At 45.3% G+C, this 23,961-nt stretch overlaps 1 protein-coding gene across 7 annotated transcripts in view; it reads right to left on the bottom strand.

Annotated features, from left to right (window-relative positions):
• Positions 1–1,336: 1,336 nt before the first annotated feature.
• Positions 1,337–23,961, bottom strand: part of KAT6B (lysine acetyltransferase 6B) — a 177,739-nt gene continuing 155,114 nt past the window's right edge. For all 7 annotated transcript variants that reach the window (XM_067539302.1, XM_067539293.1, XM_067539326.1 and 4 more), the window contains 5 exons: positions 22,329–22,560; positions 19,419–19,578; positions 18,521–18,787; positions 16,802–17,099; positions 1,337–4,092 (listed from right to left, as the gene is read on the bottom strand). In XM_067539302.1, coding sequence (XP_067395403.1) covers positions 1,610–4,092; positions 16,802–17,099; positions 18,521–18,787; positions 19,419–19,578; positions 22,329–22,560 — 3,440 coding nt within the window. In that variant the 3' untranslated portion in view covers positions 1,337–1,609. The remainder of the gene's footprint in view (positions 4,093–16,801; positions 17,100–18,520; positions 18,788–19,418; positions 19,579–22,328; positions 22,561–23,961) is intronic.

The raw sequence follows: 23,961 nt of genomic DNA, 5'->3' as shown, positions 1-23,961 counted from the left end.
GTAATTTTTTGGAAAGAAAACCACTTTACATTAATTAAATATTAAAATTCTGTCATTTTTATATATGTAATTATTCAATATTTTGTTTTATTCAAGTTTTTAAAATTATCCTAGATATTTTTATATTCACAAAGTATATGCAATTGTGAAGCATAATCTACATTTAGCCTTTAAAGGCCTAATCCAAAATCCATCGACTTTAAGGGGCTTTGGATCAGGCCCTCTAGTCCGAAAGATCTGTAAAGAACACCGTAAGGCAAAGTGATAATTCCCCATGCAACATCAGACTATGACAAGACACAAGAGGCTAAAAATGGCTCATCATAATTTATTTTATGTTAAAATGTACAGCTTGGGTTTTGTTTTGTTTTTTAAGTGACTGACTAAAAAGATAACAGATAAATACAAGAGTGTCACTGAGTCCTATTTTACACATGTATGAAGCCTCTTCTGCTCGGCCCTTACAGTCACTCTGTACAGGTACAAAGGCTACAAAAAAAGGAAGCAATATAAACAGACACATAACTTTTGCCTTTTTACATGCGATCTGTAAGCTTAGTTTGAACTATTCACACGCTACTGCTCTATTTTTTTCCCTTTAAAAATAACTTCAATATTTTATAAAGATAGAAAAATCTACAGATGGAATGAAAATGTAAAGTTAGAGGCATTTCCATAAAATAGCAACTTTACACCAAATTCACTATTTTTTTAAAATCTTGCCAAGTATTTGGACATAAGTGAAAATGTTTCAAAACATGACAAATAAACACTGATATGCTTCATTCAGTCAACAGAAGTCTGCATTTATAAAACAGAAAGCTGCCTTTTTATTCCACCCCCCAAAGAAATCAGTCACCAAAAATGGAAAAGAGTCTCAACTTTACACCAAACATTTAGCAATAAAACCCTTTGAACTAACCAAAATGTAAATAGCTTTTACAGCTTTTTTTTACTTTTACAAGTTTTATAATTAACAAAAATATAGTTTTGTTTTTTTACCCTCAAACAGGGTAACCTAATCAAGGCAAAAAACTTAAGAAATGGCTTACTGTTAAGCACAACACTTGTACAGTACTACAAAATGCACTGTCACTAACAAAGACATTAGCGGCATGCGGAAGTGTCACCTTAAGAAACAAAATGTACAATAAATGAAATGCTAAAAGGCATTTACATGTGGGGGAAAGGGGAGAGAAAGCTCCAGGTCCAGTACTAAGTTTTGGAGTCTATGTATCCACATTTTTAATGGGAGCAGGCACATAAAATGGCTCTGAACCATTGGCTGCCGTGTAATTGCAGTTCTCTGGAAGGGAAGAATTCTTTCTACGAACTTCAGTTAAAAATTAAAAAAACAAAACAAAAACCAAGACAAGCCCCACCCCCTCAAACAAAATCAACAAAAAAAGAGGTACAAAAAGAAGAAAAAAAAAAGAAAAAAAAGAAAAAAAATTGTATAAGGCTTTCTGCTGCATACAGCTTTTAACATGGTGCCAACAAATGTTTTTGCATTCACACCAATTGCTGGTTTTGAAATCATACTCGCCAAAAAGATATTTGTGCAGATCAATCCAGTATGCCAATTTGGTAATCTGACTCTCCGAAGAGCCTACCTTCTCATGTAGGATCCATTAAGAGATTGTTTAGACATGCCAGTATTCATGTAGCCATGATGTGCTGGAGGAGTGTACATCATGTTACTGTGTGGTGTTGTCTGCATTGGTTGTTGTGCATATGGCTGAGTTCCCATCATTCCCATCTGCATCTGCATAGGGTATTGGGGTGTTTGATTCATATATCCGTGGTTACTATGATATCCACTGTTCATCATGGGCTGGGACATACTATATCCATTCATAGCATTAAGGGTGTTCATATTCATGTTCACTGAATTGACATTATAAGCTGGGGCTGGCATCAAATTTACACTCATATTCATACCACGTTGCATCGTTAAGGTCCGTGCAGGTCCTTGCATGGCCACGGTCTGTGAAGTACGCCCATAGATTTGTGACTGGTGGGCTGCTGCCGCTGGGGGCAGAGGGGCTGATTTGGTTCTCACAGACACATGGCCTTTGCTGGCCATCTGAGTTTGCAGTCTTTGGGTGTGGGATATTCCAATATTTGATGCTGCCATGTTACGCTGCAAAAGGGGAGGAGGCAAATTCATGGGAGGTGGAGTAAGATTAGGGGGTGGGGTCATAGTAGCCTGTGCTTGGGGTCCTCCAGGAACAGTGTGTGGAGACTGAGAAAGCTGAACAAGCCCTGTGTTACTTAAAGGTGTGGATAAAGAGGCACTGTTTGCATAGGAAGTTACAGCAGCGGAATGGCTGTAAGGCAATGAATGATCCATAAGTGTGTTAGTTAACTGTTGCAGTTTGGCAAGGCTAAAGGTGGCAGAGGGCTGTGGGTAATGCCCTGCTCCAAATTCACTCTGACCCATTCTTTCATATAGGCCAATGTTGGCGTTGCCAGTCTCTGGGATTTCAGTTAACTGCATAGGAGGTGTAAAATTAGCAGCCATGCTGCACTGAGATAACTGTTGGTTGCTGCTCGGTGGTCTTTCAACAACACAGCCTTGAGGAGATTTTACATTACAAGGAGGAGGAGAATTGATGTTGGTCTGTTGCATCATACTGCAGCTTCCATTAATATTAGACATTTGCTGCGTCACTGCACAGCTACTCTGTGTTAGGTTACTAGATGTAAGGTTGCTATATGAGCAACTGTTTTGTGAAGTGTTGTTACCACAAATACTACTTCCCATTGTAGAATCGTAACTACTTGGGTTTTCATAATTTTCCGTTGTGCTCTCAATGCTTCCTAGATCACTAAACCCACTATCCACAACTTGTTGTGAATGATCAGAAACTGACGGGACATCCATCATTGGGCTGGTCTCCATGTTCTGTAAAGATGGCACAGAGATGGCACTTTGATCTGGGCTTATTTGAGCATAACTGTTCTCTAACGGAGGAACGTTTGGACTATTAACGGAACGAACTGACTGGCTAGGATGAGAATGGACAGATGACACAGGGCTACTGTGGTCAGACTGTTGGCAATCATCCAGTGTTGCTATTTGTGGACTTTGGTCAGTACGAGTATAATTCTGCAGGCTTCTACATGCCTCTTGTGTCTCTGAACAGTCCTGAAATGCATCTTCCTGTTCACTTGTTTCCTGGGTTAGAGACTGAACTGCTTGTACTGTCTCTGAATCTATCTCCATGGTTTCAGTATTTTCTTCCTTGAAATCAGAATTTAATTCTTCACTTTCCTTTTGGTCCTGATTATTATCTGTATGATCCTCACCAGATTCAGGCACAGGCCCCGAATCTGCAGTGAGCTCCTTATTTTCACCTTCACACTCAGCTGCAAGGTCAACACCACCACAGTCCATTAAGTCCTCCTGACTGGAATTACCAGTTTGTACATTTATGTCTAAAAAAGATTCCTGGTTCTCTAGCACTTCTTTGAAGGCTTCTCCTGGTAACTCCTCTTTCTCCACTTCTGCTGAACCCATATGGCTATCATCCTCATCATCTGCATCATGATCCTCATTGTGAGACGCTTCTTCCTCTTCCTCCTCCTCCTCCTCTTCATGATCATCCAAATGCTCGTGCTCATCTTTTTGCACATACATTTCCTCTTGTGGGTCTTTACCTTGATTTTTGTCACTAACATCGTCCTCTACATTTCTTTCTTCTTCCTCTACTTTCATTAGATCATTTTCTGTGACTTCAAAGGGTTTGTTGGGTGGCTTTAGAGGCTCAGGTTCCAACTCTTTTACCTCGTCTTGAGGCTGAAAGTTCTTAATAGGTTCTTTAATCTCCTCCTCTGCAACGGCAGGAACTTGACAGGGCTTGTCTTCAGATACTTCCTTTTGTTCCTCTATCATTACCTGGTAGTCAGGCTCCATCGGAGTCTCAGGTGGCGTGTATAAATTAAGTTTAAAACCAGGCTTTCTTTCTTTGTTCTGCCTCCATTTAGATGGACCACGCTTCAGTCCTTTGGGCCAGCCCTGTTTACACCTCAAAGGTTCAGGATTGTCTTTAGTGCTTTCTTCCAAGACAGATACATCCTCTGTGTTGTCTTTGGGAAGCAGAGAAGAGAGAAAAGAAAAAAAGGTCTTAGTTTGCATAAACAAATCCATTTCCATCAATAGTCAAAATTTATTAATCTAAAATTAATGTATACATTCTTTTAAAATACTCTGGATTATTAAACAAAAGTTATACTGCTAGTAAATAGATACTTTTAATCTAACCACATATGATAGCGAGCAGGGGCAATATTAACTATACACACACACTTCTTCCCATTCAGTAAAACTGCACAAGAGTTTTTTACACATTAGAACATATTAGCTGAATAAATGTAGTTAGGCACCTTATTGGTAGCTTTGTGCAGCCTCATAACTATATATGCATTTAAAATGCCATCTGATACTTCTTGAAAGTATTATAAGCAAAAAACATTTTTAAACTAGAGGAAATGTACCCTACAAACCTTTGATTAATATAAACTGTTTCCTCACCTTGTGGTATTTATAACATGAGGTGGGACAAATATAATACAGAGCTAATGTGCATAGTAAAACAGAATGCTACAAAGTTTGCAATTGTTAATCTCTCCCACTAGCATGATAAGTCAGCCCCCATATGATTTTACATACAAGAGCTCACATACGTGCACTCCTCTATACAGTAATACGTACCTTCATAACAGATATGGAAAGCATGACTACATCCCTTTTTGTTATTGCAAAAATGATACCGAGCCTGGATATACAAAGATGCTCTAACTCTAGGGAAAGAACAGCTACTGACCTTCACAATTGTTGTTCCTCAAGATGTGTTGCTCATGTCCATTCCATATTGTGTGTTTATGTGCGTGCCACATGCATTGGTGCCAGAGATTTTTCCCTCAGTGATATCCGTAGGATTGGCTCTAGTGCCCTCTGCGGTCACGCACATATGTGCCGGTACAGAGAGCGTCATCTGCCCCCATGCCTCAGTTCCTTCTTGTTGGAACTCAGACAGAGTGGAAGGAGGGTGGGTTGTGGAATGCACATGAGCAACATATCTCAAAGAACAACAGTTACAAAGGTCAGTAACTGTCCTTTCTTCTTCGAGTGCTTGCTCATGTCCATTCCATATTAGGTCACTCACCAGCAGTGTCTCTAGAGGTGGGGCTAGGAGTTCATGGACATGCCACCTGCAATACTGCTCTGCCAAAGCCCACATCGTCTTGGGCCTGTTGAGTGAGACTGTAATGGGCTGCAAAGGTATGGACTGAAGACCAAGTTGTGGCTCTACAGATGTCCTGTATCGGGACCTGAGCCAGGAAGATCACCGCTGATGCTTGGGCTCTTGTAAAGTGGGGAGTCAGCAAAGCTGGAGGCATGACTCCTGCCTGCTCATAGCAGTCTCGGATGCAGGCAGTGATCCAGGATGATATTCTCTGGGATGATACCAGTAGATCCTTCATCCATTTGGCAATCACAATGAACAGCTGTGTGGATCTGAGGAAAGGCTTAGTCCTATCAATGTACAAAGTCAGTGCTCGCCTGACATTGAGCATACGGAGACACCTTTCTTCGCTGGAGTTGGGGGGCTTCGGAAAGAAGACAGGTGGGAAAATAGCCTGGTTGACATGGAATTGCGAGATCATCTTTGGCAAGAATGCCGGGTGACGGCGCAGCTGGACTGTGTCGTTCTAGAACACCATGTAAGGGGATTCGGAAGTCAGGGCTTTGATTTCCAAGACTTGCCTTGCTGAAGTAATTGCCACCAAGAAGTCAACTTTCCAAGACAGGTGTAGAAGATAGCAAGATGTCTGGGGCTTAAAAGGGGGCCCAGTGAGGCTTGATAGGACTAGGTTGAGGTCCCACTGAGGAATCGGGTCTAGTACCGGTGGAAAGAACCTCTCCAGGCCTTTGAAGAATCTGGATGTCATCTCATGTGAGAAGACGAATCCGCCCTGATTAGAAGGGTGATAGGCTGATATGGCCACCAGGTGTACCTTAGTTGACAATAAGGCTAGACCTCGTTGGTTCAGGTGGTTCAAGTAATCCAGAATGGCTTGAAAAGATTATTTAGTCGGGGAGATGTTCCAATCAGATGCCCAGAAGGTAAAGCGCTTCCACTTGGCTAGGTATGAAGCTCTGGTGGAGGGTTCCCAACAGGACTTGTTGGACTTGAGTGGAGCAGGCTCGTTCCTCCACACTTGGCCATGGGGCATCCATGCCATTAGGTGTGGGGAGGCTAGGTCTGGGTGCAGTAGTCGACAGTGATCTTGAGAGATCAGGTCTGGTTGGGAAAGAAGGGCCCACGGGGGGGGACACTCATAGATCTAGCAGCATCCAGAACCGGGGCTGGAGAGGCCATGCTGGGGCTAACATTATGACTTGCGCTTTGTCCCTCTTGATCTTTATGAGGACTTCAGGCATGAAGGGAATTGGTGGGAAGGCGTTCATCAGGTTGCCCGACCATGGTAGGAGAAAGGCATCAGAAATGGAGTTGCCGTTGAGCCCTTGTAAGGAACAGAAATGATGACACATCCTGTTCCATTTGGTAGCAAAGAGGTCCATTTGGAGAATACCCCACTTCTGGAAGATGGACTTGGCAACCTCTGGGCATAAGGACCACTTGCGGTGAGAAGAAAAAGACCTGCTGAAGTGATCTGCCCATGTATTCCCGGAAGATACACCGCCTCTATGTAGATGGCGTGACCCATCAGGAGGGCCTCTTGGGAAAGGGCTAGGGACCGGGCTCCCCCTTGTTTGTTGATGTAGTACATTGAGACCATATTTTCCATCAATATTTGCGCTACCTTGCCAGACAGCTGGGGAAGGAACACCTTGCAGGCCCCTCAGATCGCTCTGAGCTCCCTGACGTTTATGTGCAACACCAGCTCCTCCTTGGACCATAGGCCCTGGGTCCTGAGGGTTCCGAAGTGGGCCTCCCACACTAGATCCGAAGCATCTGACACCAGTGATACCAGTGTTGATTTTGTTCATTTATTAACAGTCCCAGCACTTGACAGGTGGCTCGGACGACCCCGATGCTTTGTTAGACTTGCACCTTCAAGCGGCCCTTGATAAGCCAGTTGTCTAGGTAGCGGAAGACCTCTATACCCGGCCGTCTGAGGTACGCTGTAACTTCCACCATGCATTTTGTGAATACGCATGGCACTGTCGACAGGCCAAAGGGAAGCAACATGAATTGGTAGTGCTGCTTTCTGACCACAAAAACTGCAAGAATCTTCTGTGGCCTGGAAAGATAGAGATATGGAAGTATGTATCTTTTAGGTTGAAGGCGGCATACCAGTTTCTCAAGATCCAGAGAGAGAATGATGGGGCCAGAAAGACCATACGAAACTTCAACTTCTTGAGATACTTGTTGAGGCCACGCAGATCCAGGAAGGGCTGCAAGCCCCTTTAGCTTTTGGGATCAGAAAGTAGCAGAGGAAGAACCCTCTTCCTCTACACTCTCGAGAAATTTCCTCTATGGCACCTACCCATAGGAGGGCGTGCACCTCCTGAGTAAGAAGTTGCTTGTGAGAAGGGTATCTGAAGAGGGACAGGGTTGGAGGGGTGGAAATGAAATAAACTGAAGGATGTACCCAGCTGTCACTGTATTTAGCACCCACTGGTCCGATGTTACAGCAGCCCAGACCAGGAGGAAGGATGCAAGGCAGTGCAAAAATAAAAGGGAGGCTGGATCCTGGGTAAGGGTTAGTAGGTCGCCCCTGGGCACACCTTCAAAAGGCCTGTCTGCCTCCAGAGGTGTAATGGATAGAGAAGTACTGGGGGGCAAAAGCCGGAGGTTGGCCCTGGCATCTTTTATAACCCATTTTTCTTTTTGTATCGTTCACATCTGGATTGGCCCCCGAATCTCTGTGGCTGTTGAGGCTTGAAGTTCCTCCTGGCGGATGACAGGGTGCATAGACCCAAAAAGCCACGCTGCTTGTCTCATTGACACAGCCAACGCCACTGTCCTGGTCACCGAATCGGCCATGTCAGAAGCTGCTTGGAGGGAGGCCCTGGCCACAAACTGCCGCTCCTCCAGTATAGTCTTAAATTCCTGTCTGGAGTCCTGAGGCAGGGAGTTGAACAAAGTGAAAGAGTGCCAGATATTAAAAAACATGGTTACTTACTAGTAACTGTTGTTCTTCGAGATGTGTTGGTCATATGCATTCCAATATAGGTGTGTGGGCGCCCCGGGCCCAGATTCCCCGAACTTTTTTCTCTTAGCAAGCCCCGTAGGGTTGGCTCAGGTGCCCCCTGGAGTGCCGCACTCATGCCACAGTACATAGGGCGCTGCCAACCCCGCGGGCCCTCAGTCCCTTCTTTCTGCCAACTCCGACAGCGGGGAAGGAGGGTGGGTGTGGAATGGATATGAGCAACACATCTCGAACAACAACAGTTACTGGTAAGTAACCTTGTTTTCTCTCTTTGAGTGATTGCTCACATCCATTCCAATATAGGTGATTAAATAGCCATACCTTGGAGGCGGGTAGGAGTCAACGGTGAGTTGCTCTCAAAAGCATGGATCTGCCGACGCCCGCGTCCTCTCTCACCTGCTACACGATGGCATAGTGGGACGTGAAGGTGTGGACCGATGCCCAGGTCGCTGCTTTGCAGATGTCCTGGAGCGGCACTCGCTCCAAGAAGGCCGCGGATGAGGCCTGGGCCCTGGTTGAGTGCGTTGTCACGGGTCCTGGAAGCGGCACCTTCGCCCGCTCGTAGCAGGTTTTAATACAGGCGGTGATCCATGTGGAGATGCACTGGGTGAAGACAGGTGAGCCTTTCATCCGGTCTGCCACTGCCACAAACAGCTGTGTTGACTTCTGGAACGGCTTGGTCCGCTCAGTGTAATAGGCCAGGGCTCGTCTGACATCCAGCGAGTGCCATCTCCGCTCCTCCTCCAACCCGTGCAATTTAGGAAAGAACACGGGAAGGAAGATATCTTGGTTATAATGAAACTGGGACACCACCTTAGGCAGGAAGGCTGGGTGGGGTCTCAGTCGCACCTTGTCTTTGTAGAAGACAGTATGGGGGGCTCCGAGGTCAAGGCCCTAATTTCAGAGACCCTCCTAGCCAATGTAATGGCCACCAGGAAGGCTACCTTCCAAGAGAGGACAAGCAGCGGGCATGTAGCTATGGGCTTGAAGGGGAGTCCTGTCAACATGGCGAGAACCAGGTTCAAATCCCAGGGAGGCACTGGGTCACGGACCTGCGGATACAGCCTCTCCACCCCCTTGAGGAACCTGACTGACATGGGGTGGGAGAACAGGGATCGCCCTTCCATTGGCTGGTGGAAGGCTGAGAAGGCCAGCAGGTGTACCCCGAGGGAGGCCAGCACCAGGCCCTGGAGCTTCAGATGGAGCAAGTACTCCAAAATCGCCTGTATGGGCAAACAGCTCGATGGGATACCCTGGGACTCCGCCCAACAGGTAAAACGCTTCCACTTGGCCCAGTACACCACCTGAGTGGAAGGTTTTCTGCTACCGAGCAGAACCTGCTGGACCTGTATGGAGCAGGCTCTCTCTCCCTCCATCAGCCAGAGAGTCTCCATGCCATCAGGTGGAGGGATTCCAGGTCCGGGTGCAGCAGGCGATCCTGGTCCTGGGAGAGCAGGTCGTAGTGCCGCAGGAGCGGCGTGTCGATGTACAGGTCGAGCAGCATGCTGTACCAGTGCTGCCTCGGCCAAGCTGGCACAATCAGTATGATGTCCGCTCTGTCCCTCTTGATCTTCAAGAGGACTTTGGGCAGCAGAGGAATGGAGGGAAATGCATACGTGAGGGTCCCCATCCAGTCTAGCAGGAACGCGTCGGAGAGGGAGCCTGGCTTGCGACCCCAGAGCGAGCAGAACCTCGGGCACTTCCTGTTCCAGGACGACGCAAACAGGTCCAGTTGGGGAACCTCCCACTTTTGGAAAATGAAAGTCACCACCTTGAGGTGCAGTGACCAGTCATGGCGGGGTAAGAACGACCTGCTGAGGCAAGAGGTGAGAGGCAGCTAAATGAAAATTGTGCCTCACTGCTAAGTCCCATAGTCGAATGACCTCCTGGCACAGAGCCGAGGAGCGCGCCCCCCCCGCCTGTTCACCTAGAACCTGGCCGTCAAGTAGTCCATGAGGACCTGAACCACCCTGCCCCTCAGGACACTGAGGAAGACCTTGCAGGCCAGACAGATCGCTCTGAGCTCTCTGACATTGATATGGAGAGCCCTCTTGTCTGGCGACCAGAGCCCTTGAGTACTCAGGTCCTTGCTGATATGGGCCCCCCACCCCACATCTGAGGCATCCGTTATTAGAGTCACTGAAGGAGCCAAGTCTCTGAAGGGAACCCCTTTCAGAACCATCCTTGGGTCCCGCCACTAGTCCAGGGAGGACAGTACCTGGGTTGGAACCGTGACAACCCTGTTTAGCGAGTGCCTGGCAGGTATATATACTAAGGCCAGCCACCCTTGGAGAGGTCTGAGCTTGAGGCGAGCCAGCCTCACCACATATGTACACGCCGCCATATGTCCCAGCAGCTGAAGGCAATGCCTGGCTGTCATCGTGGGGGACCTGTGCAACTCGTCAATTATGGTGGCTATGGTCTCGAACCGAGGCCGTGGGAGGAAGACCCCGGCCTGGGTGGCATCTAGGGTGGCCTCTATAAACTCTATGTGCTGCACTGGGGTGAGCGTGGACTTCTGCTCGTTGATGAGCAGCTTCAGTTTGGTGCATGTGGCGCAGGTGAGAGTCAGGCTGTTCTTCACATGGGCCTTGGACCGATCAGCCAATCGTCCAAGTATGGAAATATCTGAACTGCCCTGTGGCGCAGATGGGCCGCTACCACTGCCATACATTTCATGAAGACCCTGGGGGCAGACGAGAGGCCAAAGGGCAGGGCTTCAAATTGGTAATGTCAGCCCGCTACCACAAATCTGAGGAACCTTCTGTGGCCGGGGAGGCTAGTAATGTGGAAATATGCATCCTTGAGGTCGAGGGCAGCATACCAGTCCCCTGAATCTAGAGCGGGAATGATGGAGGTTAGGGAAACCATGTGGAACGTGGTGCGTCTGATAAACCTGTTCAGACGGTGGAGGTCTAAGATTGGCCTTAGGCCCCCCTTGGCCTTGGGGATTAAGAAGTACCGTGAGTAGAATCCCCTCTCCCGTTCCTGTGGAGGAACTTCTTCTATCGCTCCGAGCAAAAGCAGAGAGTTGATCTCTTGCATGAGGAGCTGCTTGTGAGCGGAGTCCCTGAAGAGGGGTTGGATAGGTGGAGAGTTTGGGGGACAGGCCATAAGCTGGAGGGCATAGCCCCTGAGGACTACCCCGAGGACCCAACGGTCCGTGGTGATGGTTTCCCATTCTGCGTAGTACGGCCCTAGCCTGTGGGCAAAGGGTCGGGATAGATCCAGGGGGAAGAGAGGAGTGCCACCCTCATGCACACCGTAAAAATAATTTATTATTGTTATTGCCCTTACTTGGGCCTTGCTGAGGCCCCGCCGAGGACCCCTGGCGGTCGCGGCGGTTGGGGGCCCTATAACGGTCCTGACCCCTCCGCAGTGGAGTACATTTTGCGGCCGAACATGTCTAGCTTCTTACCATCCTTGTCTTTAGGGGTGTTACCCTGGCCACCCGGTGGTCTCGCTGATTAGCGGCCTCCACCACGAGTGTCCCCGGGGCGGGGTGATTATAAAGAAAGTCGAACCCTTCCTTGGGAACGTAATATTTTCGTTCTGCACCCTTACAGGTGGGGGCCACCGAAGAAGGGGTCTGCCAGAGGGTCCTGGCAATCTTCATCACCCTCTTGTGAGCAAGCAAGGCAACTCGAGAGGGACCTGCTGACCCGGATACCCCAAAGAGGGGGTCCTCCTCCTCCGACATCTCTAAGTTCCAGGTTTAAATTTCCTGCCACCCTTATTAGCAGGTCCTGGTGGGCCCGGAAATCAAAAAGGGGGGCCTTGCGGTCCCGGGCAGCCACCTCTTCAGGGGATGAGGACAACGACTGTGGAAGGGGTCCTGTGGAGGGGCCTTCCTCAGGGTCTGACCCCTCATCTGAGGGGTGGCCCTGTTCCAGGTGGGTTGGTGGTGGGGGCACTGGTTGGGCCACTGAGGAATGAACAGAAGTGGTCCCTTGGCCCATCTGGGCACCCTAGGGCCCCCAGTACGGCCACTGCCAGGGGCCCTGGGGCCACGCCGGTGCCGGCATCTGCACCTGCTGCGTCGTGCCCGGTTGGTGAGTCTGGGACCCAGAGCCACTGGACCGCCGTTTGTGGCACTGGGGTGGTGAATGGCCCCGGGACGATGAAGATGACGACTGGCGGTGCCGACATCTCCGGTGCCATTGAGGGGACCGACTACTAGAGGAGCCGGATGACTTCCTGCTGTGCCTCAAACTCTTTCGGTGACGTTTTCCACCTCGGGAGTAGTAGCGGCATCGCCTGTATCTGTGTGACGATGAATTGGAGCGCGATCACCTCCTCGGTACCGAGGCGATCAGTGCCGGTGCCGAGGCAAGCTGTGTCAGCACAAGCGGTGCTGAGGCAGACGGTGCCGGTGCCGAGGCAAGCTGTGTCAGCACAAGCGGTGCTGAGGCAGACGGTGCCGAGGTTGTCAGTGCCGGAGTCAGCGGCGGAGCCAAAGTGGCCGTTTCCGAAGCAACCGGTGCCGAGGCGCTTGATGGAGTTGCCAGCACTATGATCCGCACCGGTGTCAGGGATCGGTGCCGAGCCAGGCTCTGTACCGAAGTACCGGAGCCGCGACCCCTGCGCGAGGTGGAGCTGAAACGACATTGCCTCTCACGTTTGCCTCTCGACCGCCCTCGGTGCTGTGGTGTCGAGGAGCTCGACGACTCAGAGTCAGAGCTAGGAGGGGAGCGCGCACTCTCTACCCTCCTCGACCGTCTGGGGGGAGACCTCAACTCCTGTCTCCTACACCCACCGGGGCAACCCAGCGCGGGTTTACCCCGAGACGCCAGTCCCGGAGCCCTCGGCCGAGGGGGGGATGGAGGCGTGGGCAGGCCCATGAGGGCGCGTGCCGCTGCGAAAGCCTCTGGCATCGACGGCCCTTGCAGGGGTGCTCTCCCACCCCCAGGAGTCGTGGGAAGCTCCCTGAGAGGAGATGCCGGTGCCACAGTAACCTCCACTGCACGTGGTTGGGGCATCTCCTGTGCTGCTCCCTGCTGTACCGGTCGCAGAGAGGAGTTCACGTGTGCGGCCTCGGGCCGCTGCTTCTTCTTCGGCACCACAGGTGTCGGTGCCGGTAGAGCGCTCTGCACTGAGGAGACGCTTGGTGCCGCCGGTGAACGTGATGGCTCGGAGTCTGGGCGGAGCGCGGACTCCATTAGGATGGCCTTTAGCCTGGCGTCCCGTGCCTTTTGGGTCCGCAGCTTGAAGGCCTTGCAGATCTTGCATTTCTCACATCTATGCTGCTCTCCGAGGCATCGGAGGCAGCGATCGTGAGGATCACTTATAGCAAAAAGCTTTGCACACATAGTGCAGGCTTTAAAGCCAGTGGAGCCAGGCATGGCTCAGCTACAGCCCCTGAGGGCTGCTATCTAATTACTTAACTTGTCTAACTTAACACTAATCTATCACAATCAACTGTAACAAAGAACACTAAGTACTAAGGGAGGCTACTTGAGGTATGCAAGAGGCCAACGTTCCAGCAACCGTCACAGGCGGAAAGAAGGAACTGAGCGGGGTCAGCAGTGCCCTATGTACCGCGGCATGAGTGCGGCACTCCAGTGGGCGCCTGAGCCGACCCTACGGGGAGTGCTAAGGGAAAAAAGTTCCGGGAATCTGTGCACGGGGTGCGTACAGACCTATATTGTAATAGATATGAGCAATCACTCAAAGAGAGAATCATATCTTCCCAACAGGGCTTGTTGGTTTGATATACACAGCTGCAGACTTGCTGTCGAATAAACCTTTCTTCCAAAAGGTCTAACTTTTTTGCCTCTTTATTCTTTGGGATGGAACTCGCCTGCCCCTGCCTGTCCCTTTTGTTGGCCACTTTTACCACCACCGACAGGGCATCGGTGGCCCGCACTTGGCCGTGACTGATGTCTTCGTGTTGGGGATTGTTGCGGGGGCCTCATCGCAGGCTTGCCTATGGATGGCACCACAGTTGATGGTACTAGTACCATGTCGCGGTGTGGGGCCCTTTCCTCCCGAGGCATCAGAGGCATGGGAATTGTCAGGAGGTCCTTCACTCCAGATTGATCGGTACCATAAGATTCTGGGGGCCCTTGCTGCTCCCAGAAGCCAGTGGTGGTACAGGGTTGGGCTTGGGGCCCGAACGGGTGAGGCTGATGCCACCCCAAGCCTGGTGGGGACAAGTGGCCCAGCACTGGTCTCACCTGGTCACCTGTGCTCTTCCTGTCCCTCCTTGGATTTCTTCCTTTGGCACCGGGGATGCTAATTGGTGCTGAAAGGAAGTCAGCACCTAGGGGTGCTCCGCACCGAAGCCGATGTACTAGGGGCTGAGTCACACTGGCTCGGCTCTGAGGCCAATCTAAGTACCGACTCCTTTAGGAGAGCTCTCAGTCTGATATTTCAACCTTTTTTGGTGCGAGGCTTGAACTCTTTACAGATTCTGCATTTGCCTTGCACGTGAGCTTCTCCCAGCCACTTTAGGCAACTCTGGTGAGGGTCGTTGACCAGCACAGGTTTCTTACATGAAGCGCACGGCTTGAAGCCCAGAGACTGGGGCATGCCCCGCGTTTGTCAACTGACAATATGTTTAAGAAAACTAACGCTTAGCAAACTAACTAACTTAAACTACATACACTAATATAACTAAGGAAAACCACTGGTTTGTAAGAGTTTGCTGGAGCCAGAGAACGTTCCAGCACTATTACGGGTGGTAAGAAGGAACTGAGAGGTAGAGGGCCAGTGGCACTCTATATACCAGTGCATATGCGTGCAATCCCAGGGGGCGCTAGAGCTGGTCCTATGGATACAACTAAGGGAAAAATCTCTGGCACCAGTGCATGTGGCGCACACACACACCTAATATGGAATGGACATGAGCAAGCACTCAAAGAAGAAGTACTATGCTGAGTCTGATGCACAGAAATTGTTGCTCCAATGCTGAAAAAAGGAAAATATTTTTTCCTCTTCACAAGTGTTTTACAATATAAACTAAAAAGGAGGGGGGGGGGGGGGAGATTCCACATAAACACACATTCTGAAACAGACCTAAATAAAACAAAGCACAAACAAATTAAAAAAAAAAAATCAATTAATCACAAAAACAATGAGAAAAATATACATCAGTGTTGAATACTGCTGCCTTCAAAGACACAATTTTATAAAAAGCGTTTCACTCTTAAATTCCCACTGAAAGGGTTACTCCAAAAGCACTCCAACAGTTGGCTAATGCAATAACAAGACTCTTAGGTCTCATCTACACAGAAATACCAGTACAGTGAAAGCAGTACAACCCCAATTCTGGGGATGCAGTTTTATCAAGATAAGTGTGCTTATACCAGCACAGTTTATTTCTGTACAGGAAGGGGGAACTATACCAATTTAAGGCACCTTTACACTGGTAAAACAGCATCCACACTAGGGGTTGTACTGGTTTAACTACTGGCAGACTATCACACCCTTAAGCAACATAGTTTTACTGGTATAAAAGCTGCGTGCAACCCAGGCAGCAGATCTCTCAGTTGAACACAAAAATAAAACTTCCTGGTATGTCCTGCAAACTACTGCTTCTCCAATACCAAAGAGACATCTGCAGCTTCTGAGAAAAAGGTGTTTATATGTAGGAATCCATATTTCATTCCAAAGTTGGAATTAAACTAATGTTTCATCTAAGAGTTAAGAGTGAGAGAGATGAGGATTCTCCCAAAACTGCTCAATGGTGAATTCACTTTACATCCATTAGCTTTCCAGCTGGGCAGTATTCTTGAAATCAAACTTGGTGAGCAGCTGTTAAACGTACATTAAATAAATTGTTGTGCACTTTTTAGGGAAGACCTGGGACCCTAGAGCCAAACATCTCTGTACAAATCAACAGAAGAACCCAGGACTCTGGCAGTCGTGCCAAGGCTTAAACAGCTCCAGGCTATTTTGAAAAATGGAAAGGGAATCTCTGGGTGCTCATGGTGGAAAAATGCGAGGTCTCAGAGTTTATTAATATAGCACTACAGGATTGCCAAACCAAAGTGAAGAGGGCACATTGTTCCTGGGGAATGATGTAAATCTCAGTAATTCTCATAACTAAATTGCTGTCAATGCTGAGTGCAAAAAAAGTCATTGGTATAAACTACCTCTCGCTTTTCGTAGATAAAGGTTTCACGAAACAGAAACTAAAGAGAAAGAAGCCCCTGGTTTTCCTTGGAAAAATATGACGAGGCCTGTTGTAGATATACAAAAAAAAAATTTTTCTCTTTCCCAAATGGTCAAAACACAAATGTATCCCAAACTGAAACAAAACCTCCTAATTTTCTCCTGAACAAGAATAATGAAGTGAGGTTAATGTACTGAACAAGCTATAACAGGCCAGAGAGAGCAGAAAAATGAAACGTTACAAATACTGAAAAAAGAGCAACATGCCTCAAGCTGTTACACAAAGCAAGCAGATAAAATGGGACTAATAGCATGAAGCGTATCTCACAGGGATGGAGCATTAAAAATGCACGTTATTTTGATCTTGAAATATAAAAATTTCAAGAGCTCTGAAAAGCTGGTCACAAACCTGCTGGTTAACTACAAAAGCAAGTGTTGCCCTTGAAAGCCCAAGGGACAAGTTAACTTTAACACAGTTTTAAAATAACGTTCAACTTACTTCTACACTGAATATCACTTTTATAACCATGATTGTCTTTCTCCTCCTTGTCCTCCTCTTCCTCCGGGTTCTGCCTACCAGGTTGATACTGGAATACTTTTCTGATCACAGGCTTTAAGTCATCATCTTCCCCATCTATCTCACAAGTAGGTTCCAGCTGTGGCATGGGCCGCTCTTCATCTGAGTGATCAAAGGGCTCATTCAACACCTCTGTGGTTTCAGAAATTGTCTCTGTTGTAACACTGCTATTAACCCTCCTGCGTTTACGACCCCTTTTCTTTTTCAAGATGAAAGGTCTCTAAAAAATAATTCCAGAAATATAACAATGAACTGTTAAAAGTCTAGGAGAAGTTACTTAACTTGGTACACAGAGAATGAGTACATTTTTGTAAAGTGAGTTAACGATGGTCTAATCCATTCATCAATTTAAAAGTTACCTTATGCTACACTTTTAAATCTACGTTACTGCTATATACTAAATCCGTACAGTTAAGCAATGAGCTTGTACCGTATGAGACAGAATGCACAGTGTGGTCTTTCTTTTATGAAGGTAAAAATTAACATATACAGTTTATTGTGGCTTACAACCTTTACTCTGGTTAAATAAATAAATTCACAGTTGTAGTATGTAAAATATTTATAATTACCAACACCTGGTTATACGCTTATAGGCTCATAATTCTACTAACAACATTTGCAAGAATCAAATGTACATCTTACGCTTTTAGATTTCAGATTCCAGAAAATTGTGAAGCTGCTTATAAACAAACAAGCAGAAAATGATAAATAGACCAGTGCCAAGAAAAATAGTCCAAGTCTCACACTTGGTGTAAACAACAACAATATGGTACGGAATGTTACAGTTCAGCAGCTGTAGAAAAGAAGGGTCTGAACAAGGTTCAGCTAAAATTTCAATGACTTATATTTCCATTGTCACTTATTCATGTCAAAGATTCACATTAACTTATAGTTCTCTAACCCAAAATATACACAACGGGACACGTTCATCTATAAATTCTCACCAAAGCAATGTAAATACATGCATTAAGCCAAGTAGCTTAATGGTCTTAAAGGGTTCTTAAATTATTAAGCTAATAAACATTCAATGTGATCACGTAATTTTCAGCAAAATTAAATTAAATACTCAAGTTTAAGCAGAATTTAGGGGATTATATTTCTTGGAATAAAGAGGCTTTGTATAATAAAATAGAAATGTAATATTTTGAGAAAAGTTTTTCTTAAAAAATACATTTGCTTCATAAACATATCTTGCAAAAGACATTCTTATCCTACTAATCTTGTAACAGGAGAAAACACGTAATAGATTTGACTCCATCCCAAAGGGGAGGGGGGAAAAACCCAAGTGAGGGTATGGAAGAACCAATTGAAATGTTTAATCAGTACCAACCCTGAACAGCAGAGGGCAGTCAGTAATTTCAAAATAAAATCTAATTCTGACGGTTAGTACCATCCATTTTTTCATAATACGGAAAAAGCCAAAAGGAAAGCCAAATTGCAGAGAAGAGAGAAAACAGCTATGAACTAGGAAGAGTTCACTGTGCAAACCCAGTTTAGATAAAGAATCAACAGTGACCAATGCTGGTGAACAGAAAAAAACTGCCTTTTTTTTTTTTTTTTTTTTTTTTTTACATCTTTTTGACGAACATAGTTCGATCATAATGGGTTCTGAACAATTTGAAGTGCTAAAAGGTAACATACCTTCCTTTTTATGGCCAGCGACTGTGGTTTTGTCAGCCGGGGAGGTGAACTTTGATGATTCTCATCCCCATCATCATCCTCACTGCTTTCTTTAGATTGCTCTGTGGATTGCCCTCGCTCCCCAACCACTGCCACACTCTCTGGAGATCGCAAGTATTTATTTTTAGATTGTACTTTTGCAGGTGATTGCCTACTATTAGCTCTTGTGCAGAATATTTCTTGCTCTTCCTTTTCCCAGCAGCTAGCTTGTTCCATCAGACGCTCAGCCTGAAGGGTTGGGGTTAAAATAATGGGTCACTGAAACAGTATTAGCCATATCCTTAAGTTTAGCTCTAAAGAGTTACAGTAAGTCAACCTTGATTAGCACTCCTGCCTAACCAAGCAACACCATTTCAGCTCAATCATCTAGTAGCTCCTTTACAACAGTTAGGATAACAAACCAAAGAAGATTGCATTTCATGGGATATTTAGCACTATTAATGATGCAGCAAATTGATTTAAGTCCGTTAGCACTACATTACATGCCCGCTGACATGGATCATTTTGAGCAAATTCATAAACACAAAGAATCGATTGACACTGCAGCCTTTGAGCTCTGCAGCAAATCTGATCAGATTCCATGCCCCAAGACTACTTCAAGAGCAGTAAGTACAACTTCAAGACAAGTGAGACCACATTTTAAGTTCTCATATTCATTTTTCAAAATTTACTGTACAGCCTGCAAAAACCCTGAGTTATAATAAATTAGTGCTAAAGTGTTTCACAAGCAGTTTTCCCCATAAGTAAGTATCTGACAATGTTAAACAATGCTATATTTAAGACGGGCTAGTACTGAATTGTAAAGACTGGAGAAGAAATCCAAAGGAAAGGAATTCAGATTGACCATGTCTGTTATTACCTCTTTTTCAGCTTCCCTCTCTTCTTCAGAAACTGCAGCGTTAGAAACAAGCAGTGGAGTCCAGCTCAAACTTTCAGGGTCTACTTCGTTGACACGTGGATTAGCTTTCAATTTCTCCATGTGGCTTGAGATCAACTTTTCCCTTCTAATGATTACAAATCTACAATTCAAAAAGGACTTTTGATTTTAGGAAAAACATCAAGATAAAGCAAAACAATCTAACAGCTTAAATCTCCTGAATAACTGCTTTGGAAAATAGAGGAATGGGTAAAAAATAAAGAAGGAGATGGAGCCAACTAGATACATATTAATATACCTTACATGCATGCTGAAGAAACTCATTCTGGTGTTTTTATTAGAAAAAAAAATAAGCATAATAATTTACAAGGTAAAAGACAGGTATTTAAACTGGATTTAATAGGAAAAGAGAATGCTCCGGCATCAGCTGATTTTTACAGACATGTGGAAAATGTCTGAGCATGGACCCCAGAGCTACCTTGCCCATTCCTGCTGTAACTCTCCAATTTTGATTCAAAATATATTAGGATAATGCAGAATATACATGGCGCCATAGATCTTAAAACTGGGAAAGTTAGTGACCAGAGTATCAGTCCTGTAAACAGGCGGGAAAGCAAATTACAAATACAGGTATTTTAATAAAAAAACAAAGAAGAAATAATACATAAGAACAGCCATTTTGTGTTAGACCAATGGTCTATCTAGGCCAGTATCGTGTCTTCTTACAATGGCTGGTGCCAAACACTTTAGAGTGAATAAATAGAACAGGGCAATTTCGAGAGATCCATCCCGTCATCCAGTCACAGCTTCTGACAGCTGGAGGTTTAGGGAAGTATGTGGTTGCATCCCTGCCCATCTTGGCTAAATAGCCATTGATGGACCTATCCTCCATTAACTTATCTAATTCTCTTTTGAACTCAATTTTACTTTTGGCCTTCACCATAACCTATAGCAATAAGTTCCACAGGTTGACTGTGCCTTGTTTTAAACCTGCTGCCTATTAATTTCATTGGGTAACCTCTAGACTTCTTGTGTCATGTGAAGGAGTAAATAACATTTCCCTTTTCACTTTCCCCATACCAGCGATGATTTTATAGAACTGTCATATCCTCCATCCTCTTTTCTAAGATGAACAACTTAAAAAGCAAGGCAATCCTTTAGTTTTCCTTGAGACCCACTTCTATCATAACACCTGTAAGAAACTTAATGAACTGAAGGGCATAGCTGGCACCTTGTATTATTTCATATCTATCTTGTTATGTAGAATTATTTGGGGAAGGGGAGAAATTGCACAGGTAGATGTATATAAAAACCACATGTATTTGATTTAATTCCTGTCTCCCACCCTTTGTGGGCCACTTTTTAAGTTTGGACGTTGTTTGGGGCAGTAACTGTGGGCCAAATTCTCTGCTGTTGTAAACTTGCACAGACCCAGTGAAGGCAACAGAGAGCATCAAACGTATACCAACAAAGAACTTGGCTTTGTGCTTTCATATCTGTTCATGCCAGTGCAACAGGGCTCTGATTGTGGCTGTTGCCTATGGATGCTTCTCTCATGGTGCAGGGGATTCTAGAAGGAGGGCACACTGCTGTACAGACAACAGAACTATGGTTTCAACATCAAAAGTCTGGAACCTGACACAGAAAACACAACACTCTAATCCTGCAAACACATACACATGTGACTATCTTAATGCACCCGAGCACACAACTGTTCACAGGCATGAAGTTATTCATGGTGCTGAAGTGTTTGTAGGATTGGGCCCTGGTGAGATTATTTCGTTTATCAAGAAGCATCTATTTATAAACTACAGGCATATACTATTATTTTTAACACCACATCAAAAACCAACCCTGGAAAAATAACACTTAAGGATTTTCCCAACTCCTTATATAGAGAGTCTCCCTCATTATCCTACTCATTCCACCCAATCAGGAAATTTTATCTCATGGTTTGTTTTCATATATGTTATATTTTAATTTGCTGTATGGCTAGTGGAGGCTGTGTGGCCTAAAATACAAAACAATGCACTGAACGCAAAATATAAACCAACACAGTGTTTGGGGATTGTCATGGTTCCCTTCCCCAGCACAAGCCGACTCTTAACTTTCTTTAACAAACCTTCTCTCCAAAGCACTCACATGCTATGTCACTCTGCTTGTTACTGGCTGCCAGCTAGACATCGAGCCACTGATCACTACCGGCTGAGCCTGATGATCTAGCCAGCTCTCTATCCATTTTATAGTCCATTCATCTAACCCATACCTCTTTAACTTGCTGATAAGAATACTGTGGGAGACTGTATCAAAAGCTTTGCTAAAGTCAAGGTATATCACATCCACCGCTTTTCCCCACATCCACAGAGCCAGTCACCTCTTCACAGAAGGCCATCAGGTTGGTCAGGCATGACTTGCCCTTGATGAATCCATGTTGACTGTTTCTGATCACCTTCCTCTCTTTCCAGTGCCTTAAAAGGGATTCCTTGAGGACCTGCTCCATGATTTTTCCAGTGATTGAGGTGAGGCTGACCGTATCTAGTTCCCTGGATCCTCTTTTCTTCCCTTTCTTGAAGATGGGCACTATGTTTGCCTTTTTCCAATCATTAGGGACCTCCCCCAATTGCCATGAGCTTTCAAAGATAACAGCCAATGGCTCTGAAATCACATCAGCCAACTCCCTCAGCACCCTGGGATACACTGCATTGTTTTGCTTTCTCTGTGCATCTGATTAAACTTGTGTATAGTCAGTTAGGTTCTCTGGTTTGTGTTTCTTTCACATGGTAGTGAGAGGAGAAAAACTTGAGGTTTTTTGAACTAGGAAAACATGATTGTAAAACAATAATAATCAGTGACATCATAAGTACCCTCCAAGTAGTATATGGCTTTACTGACCTGTCTTCCCTCCTGTCTATCATGCTGTGCTGCTGTAGGGTAGTGGCAATATCATGTGGACACATTCCAGTGGCTCGGCTCATTCCCTTGATGCTGATCTGTTTTTCATGGTGGCAATAAAGGTATTCTAATATGACACTTTTCCAGTAGGCCAAGTACGAGAGACGACCCAGATCAGACAGTGGCTTTTCAGGGGACCCTGCTTGTCCCTCTCTTCTAGAAAGTAAATAACCTAACAGAGGGAAGAGAAAGAACATTTTATTGAAGCAACTCACTTTGAGAATTTAGGACATGTCCTATTAGAGAGACAATGCATAACAGAAATGTCAATGTGACCCCATGCTATCAAAATAAGAGAAAAATTCAGAAAAGTCAGAAAGGCTGTCTTTCTCTGTTCCAGTAGCTTCTAAGAAGGTTTTATGGAACTTAGTTTTATGAATTTGTTATAGCAAACCTCAGATTCATTTGTGTGAATTAATTTCAAACCTGCATCAAAAATGTTTTTAAATCACAGAAAAAATAAATTTGCAGGACAATAACTTGAACATACACACTATCACTTAGACCATTTCATGCAAATAGTGGAAATCAGGAGCTTAAATGGAAGTCCTTACATGGGACCATCACAGGGAGTAACAGTCAATTCACTTTTCCTTGGAAAATCCTACTGACAGATGTGTATTGTCAAAAAGTCACCTTGATTGAAATGGAATAAGCAATGCACAATATAACTTGTGAGTTAACCTGAACTTGTGTGAAATATTTTTTTAAATGCCATCTCCTTTAAGTCAGCTGTAAGAACTTTCAGTTTGCTACAGTTTTACAGCAATTAGCTTATTTTGCTGTATAATAAATAAATAAACAAACAAACAATCCTATTCAAAACTGTCTTCCTCAATATATACCATGTAGGTCTCAATGGGATAATCTAGGCTACTCCACTAGCCCCCTCCTCAATTTCAAGAAGCTTTAAATTATTAAACAGAGCAAACCTGCTTAAATATAGTGAAAAAAATCTGGAAGCTATTATTGTAATTAAAAACTACTTAAGAAGAGAGAAGAAATGGTATAAACTAATGATGTCTAACTTTCCCTGATTAAGTACTCGTTTTAGTTTCACATTTATGAACACTATTCAAATGTAGACCTTAAACAGCAGATACTTATTTTTGAGATTACATTGCTCAGAGAGTGTCAAACTACAGTCCAGCACTACCTCTAGTTTTCTCTCCTACAAATAACTTTCTAAAATGGCTTGATGCTTTAAACTTCAGGATCCAATTTCTTTAATTCTCAAAGCTCCCTGCAAATGCCCTTTACCACAGCCAACTTTGCATATCCCAAGACAAAATCTACATTTTCTCCATTACATTTCTGATTTCCCCCCCACACTACATTTAATTAGAATGTTTTTGGCTCTAAATTAAAAGCCAGGTGGTTAACATTTTGGTTACTGAACGCAGTCATTCTTATGGACTTACTTCCTCACTTTTCTGCATACTTCACGCTATACAAATTAATATTTTAGAGTGTGAAACAATAGTCTTTGTTTTTCTTCTGTTATGAGCCCCATCAGGGCTTGCCAACTAGAAACTGTATGTACACTGACCACTCTCTCACCTCTGCACTGCAA

The sequence above is a fragment of the Emydura macquarii genome, unplaced genomic scaffold (assembly GCF_026122565.2).
Source record: "Emydura macquarii macquarii isolate MOO-44397 ecotype Brisbane River unplaced genomic scaffold, CSIRO-AGI_Emac_v2 contig_67, whole genome shotgun sequence".
NCBI classification, from domain to species: Eukaryota; Metazoa; Chordata; order Testudines; family Chelidae; genus Emydura; species Emydura macquarii.
Note: the sequence above shows the minus strand (reverse complement) of the source record. Positions and strands in the feature narration are given on the sequence as shown.